Below are 10,000 nucleotides of genomic sequence, written 5' to 3' on the forward strand. Positions count from 1 at the left end.
TAGGATTGTGGTTGCTTTGGCTGTGAGGATTGTTGTGGGTGGTGTGACTAGTGGGGGAAGTGGTGGTGATGGTGGGAGCGTCTACTGTCCCCAAGCCATCCCCACCGATACCACTATCCGCTGCTGTATACTGATCGAAATGATCGTTCAAGATGGTGGAATTAAAAATCTCGCTAAAACCACGTCCACGACGAGATCCGGCGAGAAAGCTGTAACGCCGCACTTTGAGTGACGGGCTACGAGAGTGTTGATTAGCGCTCATCGCCTGCATCTGGTCGGCCCCCGGACCGTTTCCAAAACTACCCCCGACATTAAGAAGTTGTTGATGGTGACTTAGATTGTTCCCCATCTGCCGATGCTGGCCTTCTGCCTGCAGAGCGGCGAGTGTGGACATGCCTGAAGGGTCCAGCCCTTCGTGGTGTGGACTGTTTAAGGATTTAGATCTATGCGGCTGGTGATTTCCTAGCCCTTGCACTTGGCTAAAATCGTACTGGATCTCATTGTTCTCCAGCTGCTTCTTGAGCATTTCTGATCCTGAGGATGGGGAAAAAATGAAAATGAAATTATCAAGTCGTCAAATACAATTATAGGGGGCCAGTAGCCAAAAACTTTGGTAAATTTAAAGCAAAACAATCAATCTTCAGAGAAGCACTCCCCCCCCCCCACCCCTCCTTCCCCGGTCGATCAAAATCTTCTGTTATAAACCTATTCAATTCTAAGGGAGCTAGCACATAGTTTGGTCACAACAGTTTAAAAAAATAATTTTTTTTAAGCAAAGGCAATTTGACTCAAAACATGGAAATTATTACTTACTTACTTATCCGAACCAGCGACCACCTGAGCTCTATTTATTGTGCCATGACGTGGAAGTTAGACGTCTTTTGTAGTTGTTCCAGGTGACTATACAATGTGTTACTGATTATTATTACAATAATTTTCAAAGGAAGGTCTTATTCACTGACGTTTTGAAACCAGAAAGACACATACAAGACCTCTAGAAATCCCTGAACGAATCATTAAAGATGTGTGGCCTAGTGAGGTTCAGCGGGACGGTGCCCCGTTTTGTCGCAAAAGTCAAGCGATGTTAAGCGTCGCCTGAGGACGGATGGATAACAGTGATCTTTAAAAATTCTGGTCCTAATGTGCGTCCTTGGGGAAGGGTTTGTTTTTTTTTACCACACGTTACCCCACTCGACTCCGGTGTGAATGAGTATCTGGCTATAGGCAGTAATGGAAATTGTAAGAGTGTTATTGTACAAAAAAAAAGACGCCTACCAGGCCAGTGGTACTGTATGAAATGAAATATTATGGCCTGACGGGGAGAATAATTGAAATATTGTAAAGCCCAATGATCGTGGAAATACACTATAGACAGCGTGACTCAGCGGTACGGTCGTTGCTTCGTATCCGAAAGGTACCAGGTTCGATCACCCGCGCTGCGCTGTATGACCTTGAGCAGGTCACCTCGCCCTAGTTCAATTTGCGGCGCTGCACTGCGGGTGTCGCCTGGGTTACTCCAGTCTTGCTAGAAATAGGCCCGAGAGACAAAGTTCCCCCATGGGATGAATAAAGGGAATTTATTTATTTTATTTATTTCTTATTGTTAAAATTTATTATCTTATATCAAGGTTCATATTTAATATCTAGCTTGAGCTTTAATAGAGCACAATATCCACTAAACGTGCTCAAAGCGCTTTACAAGGGGTGCCTGGCCAGCAGCAACACTTAACATTTAGGAAGGGACATGACGCCTGTAAGGCGATATTACAGTTTTTCGGACAGAAACAATGCTGTTAACGGCCAGGTACTCATTTTACACCGGAGTACGATTAGAGAATGTGAGTAAAGAGCCTTTTCAAAGGACTCAACTATGCGCCGAGCAGGGTTCGAGCCCAGGACCTTCCGATCCGAAAGCGAGTGTCATACCACTAGACCACGACATAGCCGCACTTCTCTTGGTCTCTGGTAGGACATAAGGTTGGACGATGGAGAGCAAAAAGTACTTTTTAAATAAGGTGTAATTTCTGTTTCCATTGCTTTTTTTTAATTGTTGGCCGAAGAAGGGTTTTGAGCCCAAAACGTGTTTGGCATTTTGTTGGGATTTTTAAAGCTGTTACATTCATTTTTGTTTATTACTTTTAACAGTCCACAGCTTCTAGCAGCTTAGTATGAATTTCTCCATCGTACCTAATTTGGTGCCAGCTTCCAAAGGGGGGGGGGGGGGATCCTGATAGCTCAGTTGGTAGAGCACTCGCTTCATACGCAAAGGGACCAAGATCGATCCCGGATGCATCGATATTTTTTCTGAACCACCCCACCTGTCCACCCAGTAGTGATTGGGTAGCTGGGTCTGTTTGATCTGGCGGAAAGTACTTTTCGTTAGACTAGCGTCCTATCCGTAGGGTAGCAAGCAATTGCTATTGTCCGTTTTACGCTATAGACACCGCATAAACTCCGGCTCCATGGGCCTAATGGCTATGAGGGACTACTTTTTCCACAGTTGGGGATGGGTGGGGGGTATTTTGTGACACATCGTCTCGATTTGGTATCATGTCGGGGTGAACCTGACGGTGAAAACTGGAGTTAAAGTGAAAATGCCAAGATGTAAGTAAAAAAAGATGGTTTCCTTGATGAAAATGTCAAGATGTACGTTAAACAAAATGACTTCCTTTATGAAAATGCCAAGATGTAATTCAAACAAGATGGTTTCTTGATACAAATCTCAAGATGTAAGTCAAACAAGATGGTTTCTTGATACAAATCTCAAGATGTAAGTCAAACAAGATGGTTTCTTGATACAAATCTCAAGATGTAAGTCAAACAAGATGGTTTCTTGATACAAATTCCAAGATGTAAGTCAAACAAGATGGTTTCTTGATACAAATCTCAAGATGGAAGTCAAACAAGATGGTTTCTTGATACAAATCTCAAGATGTAAGTCAAACAAGATGGTTTCTTGATACAAATCTCAAGATGTAAGTCAAACAAGATGGTTTCTTGATACAAATCTCAAGATGTAAGTCAAACAAGATGGTTTCTTGATACAAATCTCAAGATGTAAGTCAAACAAGATGGTTTCTTGATACAAATTCCAAGATGTAAGTCAAACAAGATGGTTTCTTGATACAAATCTCAAGATGGAAGTCAAACAAGATGGTTTCTTGATACAAATCTCAAGATGTAAGTCAAACAAGATGGTTTCTTGATACAAATCTCAAGATGTAAGTCAAAAAAGATGGTTTCTTGATACAAATCTCAAGATGTAAGTCAAACAAGATGGTTTCTTGATACAAATCTCAAGATGTAAGTCAAACAAGATGGTTTCTTGAGACAAATCTCAAGATGTAAGTCAAACAAGATGACATTCTTGGCGAAAATGTCAAGCTGTGTGTCAATTAAGATTGGTTCCTTGATAGAAATGTCAAGATGTAAGTCAAATAAAATGGTTTCCTTGATGATACTGAATGCAGTTCAATGAACGTTATGAGACTAATTGACTATTCCACCCCCCCCCCCCGCCTTTTTCTTGTTTTGTTTTGTTTGTTTGTTACCCTCTCATCCAGCCTCTCACACAATATCTCCCGCCACCATCATCACAACTACAACCACCACCATCATTACCACCCCACAATCAACACAAACATAACCAATAACACCACCACAAACACCACCACAACCAAAAGAATGAAAATAGCAAATATTAATATAACTACCACCATCACAAAAAAGTTAACAACAACAACAACAACAACAAAAACAAACAAACAACAACAACCACTCTCACAACCATTACAACCATATCACAGTTGCCACCATCACAACCACCGCCGCCAAGATCACCACCATCACTATCACCAGAACCACCACCACCAGAACCACCAACACCAGAACCTCTTCCAATCATCAGTACTACAAATATAACTAATATCGCCCCAAACCACCATATACTACCAAAACCACAACCACACCACCACCTCAAATATCACAATATCGCCACCAATACCACCATAACTACCAAAACCAAAACCACCACCACCACCATCAATATCACCAATATCGCCACCAATACCACCATAACTACAAAACCACAACCACCACCACCACTATCAATATCACCAATATCGCCACCAATACCACCATAACTACCAAAACCACAACCACCACCACCACATCAATATCACCAATATCGCCACCAATACCACCATAACTACCAAAACCACAACCACCACCACCACCATCAATATCACCAATATCGCCACCAATACCACCATAACTACCAAAACCACAACCACCACCACCACCATCAATATCACCAATATCGCCACCAATACCACCATAACTACCAAAACCACAACCACGACCACCATCAATATCACCAATATCGCCACCAATACCACCATAACTACCAAAACCACAACCACACCACCATCAATATCACCAATATCGCCACCAATACCACCATAACTACCAAAACCACAACCACACCACCACCATCAATATCACCAATATCGCCACCAATACCACCATAACTACCAAAACCACAACCACCACCACCATCAATATCACCAATATCGCCACCAATACCACCATAACTACCAAAACCACAACCACCACCACACATCAATATCACCAATATCGCCACCAATACCACCATAACTACCAAAACCACAACACACCACCACCATCAATATCACCAATATCGCCACCAATACCACCATAACTACCAAAACCAAAACCACCACCACCACCATCAATATCACCACCAATACCACCCTAACTACCAAAACCACAATCACCCCCACCACCATAAATATAACGAATATCACCAACAATAATACCATGACTACCAAAACCACAACCACCACCACCATCAATATCACCACCAATATTATCATAACTACCAAAACCACAACCACCACCACCACCATAAATATAACTAATATCACCACCAATAATACCATAACTACCAAAACCACAACGATCACCACCACCATAAATATAACTAATATCACCAACAATAATACCATAACTACCAAAACCACAACCCGTACCACCACCATCAATATAACTAATATCGCCACCAATATTACCATAACTACCAAAACCACAACCACCACCACTATAAATATCACTAATACCGCCAACAATACCACAATAACTACTAAAACAACAACCACCACCGCCATCACCACCACCACAACCACCACCAGCACCACCACCACCACCACCAACGCCACCACCACCACCACCACCACCGCCATCACCACCACCACCAGCACCATACCTGGTTGCATGAATTCTGGGGCAAACTCCTTAGCCCGTAGCCTAGCGATATCACTGTCTTTGTGTGCCTTCTCGGACGCCATATCCGCTGCCTCCGCCTTCGCTCTTGCATTGGCCATTCTGAGGAAAAATTTATGACAACATAAATAAGCATCCAGTTAATTTTGTGTTGTAACAAATGGATATATAATTTGAGGCTGGCTGAGAATAACACGGGAAGATGCGGCAAGCCTCGATTCGATATATAAGCCATAATCGAAGATAAATTAGTGTTTCCCAAAGCAACACATTTTATTCACAAAAAAATTCATAACTTGGGTTTTATTAGATACTAGAAAGAAGAGTGATAAATGATCAGAAAGATGTGGTCTACACCACTGCATACATAACTCAATTTATGAAATTTGCGCATTTTTCCGGGTTTTCTCAACCAGCCACACAAATTTGACAATGACATCCAGTTAGTTTGTTATAAATACTCGTATATACAAATACATAATTAAAGTGATTTCTTTTTTTTTAATTGAGCTTTGATATAGCGCAAAATGCACTAAACGTGCTCAAAGTGCTTTACACGTGGTTTCTTTCCAAGCATAATTTCTCGTATATATCTAAAGGGTAGCCCTATTCGTCCTTAAGGTCGAATAGCATCAACCGCCATCGCCGTCCGTAAGGACATATAGTGTTGCTTGCACTATCCGTAATAGATACTCCGATATCTAAATTCAATTTTCCTGTTTGGTTTTGAATGAAACAAGTGAGATATATACAGAGCTATACATTCACAAAGCTATTTCACAGACTTCCGGACCAACAGAAATATTGACACTTTTAGGGTAAATGTTGCTGCTCGAAGCTCGAAGAAATAAATAATAACGTGAAGTTGAATGTAAGCTTCAATTTAATTACAAAAACAGATCAAATGAACGTTTCGGGTTTCCCCTTTATCAACAAAACAGGATGATTGAAACACCACAGATGAATGAGATGATGCCTCATCATCTCATTCATCTGTGGTGTTTCAATCATCCTATTTTGTTGATAAAGGGGAAACCCGAAACGTTCATTTGATCTGTTTTAGTAATTAAATTGAAGCTTACATTCAACTTCACGTTATTATTTATGACACTTTTAGGGGACGAGACATGACGCCTGTAAGGTGTTTTTCATACGATTCTTAATAAACTCTGCGTTTGAAATCTCGGACACGTTGTCAATGCCGTAGTGAGATCTTTTTTAAAAAGCAGTACTTTTACTTCATGATGAGAAAGAAATAATATAGGGTATGGAGAAGTGCCAGATGAAAACCGAGAATAAAAAATATCGCGGTGTCAGAGCCAACCTGGGGTCCAACTGACACGGCAACTTCAGCCTGGCTGAGAGAGAGAGAGAGAGAGACAGAGAGAGAGACAGAGAGAGAGAGAGAGAGAGAGAGAGAGAGAGAGAGACAGAGAGCGCGCGCCATATAATATATATATATATATATATATATATATATATATATATATATATATCAGCGAGCAGTCGCACTCGCCACTGAGCCAAACAGCCGATGTACATGAGATAAATTCCTGTATAGTTTCCTGCTATTAAAAACTAGAATGGTATTTTTTAAAGTAAGAAAGTCAAAATATAAATAAAATATGGATGGTGAATGTGACTCGTGGGTCGAATAGTGCAAAAAGTTACGTTTCAGTCTTTGGCCTTCTTCGGGGAACAGAAAAAACTCGTAAAAAAAGAGGGAAAAAAACGACGTTTCGCCCCTGGACTTCTTCAGGGGAGAGGGAAACATGCAATATATATATATATATATATATATATATATATATATATATATATATATATATATATATATTATATATATATATATAAGAATTATTTTTTTTTCTTTATCATTTTTTTTCTGCTTGTTTTATTTGTACGCTGAAGAGGGCCAATTATGGTCGATACGTTTTTTATTTATTTTCTTTTTCTTTTTGTGTATTATGTTTGTTTGTTTGTTTTTTTTTTTGTTTGTTTTTGTATTGTTTCAATTGTTACACGTTTCCACTCGATGTTTTCTTTACACTTTATCTGCTAGTACAGGGTCAGAGAATTGTAACAGGAAGCATTTTCCCCGTGACATTTAACCAGCTAACTCTGGAAAAAACTCATATTAAAATATTTGGCCAGAAAACTCGTCCTTCAAATATCCAACGATTTAGATGACTCTCATCTTGGCAAAAACTCCCAAACCTTGGACTTCGCGAAATCCCAGGTTTGAGAGTTTTTGCCAAGATGAGGGTCATTCAAATCGATCGATATTTGAAGGATGAGTTTTCTGGCCAAATATTTTAAATACGAATTTTTCCAGAGTACGACAGTTATGTATGTATGTATGTATGTATGTATGTATGTATGTATGAATGTAGGCATGCATATACGATGATATGCTGGTTTGTATGTATGTCTGCATGTATGTATGTATGTATGTATGTATGTATGTATGTATGTATGTATGTATGTATATGTGTTTGTATGTACGCTCATTTCTTTTGTATACACGTGTAGAAACAATGTGCAAGCGTGTATGTTCGTGTATGGCTGTGTCTGTATTTGTAAATGTGTTGATGTTCATACCATGAACCAAACTGAGCATTGTTTACCTCACATGAATTGCCTTTAATTTGGACAATAAAGATTATTATTATTATTATTATGTTACGTGGTATTTGGACGCGCATGTTTTCCGATGTAACGCCTTAGCTGTGAATGAGTGATTCGCTACGGCTATGTGGTCTAGTGCTGTGGTATTCGCCTCCGGAAAGGAAGGTCCTGAGTACCCGAAAGGTAACGAGTTCGATCACCCGCCGCGCTGTGTGGCCTTGAGGAAGTCTCGCCTAGCTCAAATTGCGACACTGCGCGGCGGCTGACGCCTGAGTTATTCCAGTCTTCCCTTGGAATAGACCCTGGAGACAAATTTCCTCTATGAGATAAATAAAGGGAATTAAAAAAAAAAATTATATCTGAGCCCTGAAGGATTACTCCGCCTTGGGGTTAACTAATAATTTTAGTTTTATCTTTTTTAAAGTCAAATTCACAGAACTTGGCATTTTTGTTGTTGTGGATGGATGGATGGATGGATGGATGGATGGATGGATGAAGCCGATTGACATGGAAAGATTGGCTTTGGCATTTTTGCATTTATTTTGGCCATTTTTTTTCCAAATGACGCAATCTTAACTATTTGACATGCAAATTAATTCTACTATAATAAAAAAAATATACACATTTCCATCCGCATACGGCGAAGTGTGCATATATATATATATATATATATATATATATATATATATATATATATATATATATATATATGAGTGTTGGTGGGTACTTGTAGGCACGAGAGTGCTCGTTAATGTTGGTTGCAGCATATAAAATAAGTAAAGACACTCACATTTTTCAGTCGATACAATTGTTTCAACGGGTTTCCATACCGTCAGTGGACAATGTATCAGTAGACACTTAATTATATATATATATATATATATATATATATATATATATATATATATATATATATATATATATATATATATATAGGCACGTTGATATACGGGCAAGACAAGGTGGCATTTTATATGAAAGAGCGATACGGGGTCGAAAAATGACGATGTCTTTCTACTTTTATGTGTATTTAGCAGAAAAGGCGATGTCTGGAAAAGTTAGACATTTTTTTCAGACCATTTGGCATTTCTCCCGTGACTTGGGTGGCATTGTTTTTTGCAAAAATAAATAAAAATGACAACCAGCTTCGGTGATTCCTGCGATTGTTTTCTGTTTTCTGCTATTTTTCTTATTTGTTATAGAGAGTTTGTGTCATGAGAGCAGATCAAATCAGTTATTAAAAAATTAAAAACAAATTCTTTCTTGTCGGAAATAGTGTGTGCATATTACTTATTCAGATGATAGGAGCAAAAGTTATAGAAAATGTAAATAAGAAAATAGATAAATATTAGATCATTATGATCTTTCTCCGTCCTCCAAGTTATTATACAAAATGGATTTATTGATTTGAAGAGTTGAAGATTTAAAGAAATTGGAAGATGCTTTGATAGGTGAATGATGTTGGGTGGATGGGTAGGTGGACGGGTGGATGGATGGATGGATGGGTGGGTGGGTGGAAAATGGGGTGGATGGGGTGGGTAGATGGATGGATAAATGGATGGCTGGACGATGAATGGATGGATGGATGGATGGCGGATGGATGGGTGGGTGGATGGGTGGGTGGACGGGTGGGTATTTGAGTGGGTGGACGGGTGGGTGGACGGGTGGATGGATGGATGGATGGATGGATGGTTGGGAGGAAAATGGGGTGGATGGGGTGGGTAGATGGATGGATAAATGGATGGCTGGACGATGAATGGATGGATGGATGGATGGATGGATGGGGGGTGGATGGATGGTGGACGGGTGGATGGATGGATGGATGGGTGGGTGGAAAATGGGGTGGATGGGGTGGGTAAATGGATGGATAAATGGATGGCTGGACGATGAACGGATGGATGGATGGATGGATGGGTGGGTGGATGGATGGGTGGACGGGTGGATGGATGGATGGATGGATGGATGGATGGATGGATGGGTGGGTGGATGGATGGGTGGACGGGTGGATGGATGGATGGATGGATGGATGGATGGATGGATGGATGGATGGGTGGGTGGATGGATGGGTGGA

The 10,000-nt window shown here is 40.1% G+C and overlaps 1 protein-coding gene across 2 annotated transcripts in view; it reads right to left on the bottom strand.

Annotated features, from left to right (window-relative positions):
- The window catches only part of LOC144976426 (junctophilin-1-like), a 173,288-nt gene that overhangs the window by 2,665 nt on the left and 160,623 nt on the right, over nucleotides 1-10,000 (bottom strand). For both annotated transcript variants that reach the window (XM_078920715.1, XM_078920714.1), the window contains exons 4-5: nucleotides 5,285-5,403; nucleotides 1-534 (exon numbers count right to left, since the gene is read on the bottom strand). The exon at nucleotides 1-534 is cut by the window's left edge and continues 533 nt beyond it. In XM_078920715.1, the coding sequence (XP_078776841.1) occupies nucleotides 1-534; nucleotides 5,285-5,403 (653 nt within the window). The remainder of the gene's footprint in view (nucleotides 535-5,284; nucleotides 5,404-10,000) is intronic.

The sequence above is a fragment of the Berghia stephanieae genome, chromosome 7, assembly GCF_034508935.2.
Source record: "Berghia stephanieae isolate SIO BIC M18660-M18661 chromosome 7, UCSD_Bste_1.3, whole genome shotgun sequence".
In the NCBI taxonomy this organism is placed as follows: Eukaryota; Metazoa; Mollusca; class Gastropoda; order Nudibranchia; family Aeolidiidae; genus Berghia; species Berghia stephanieae.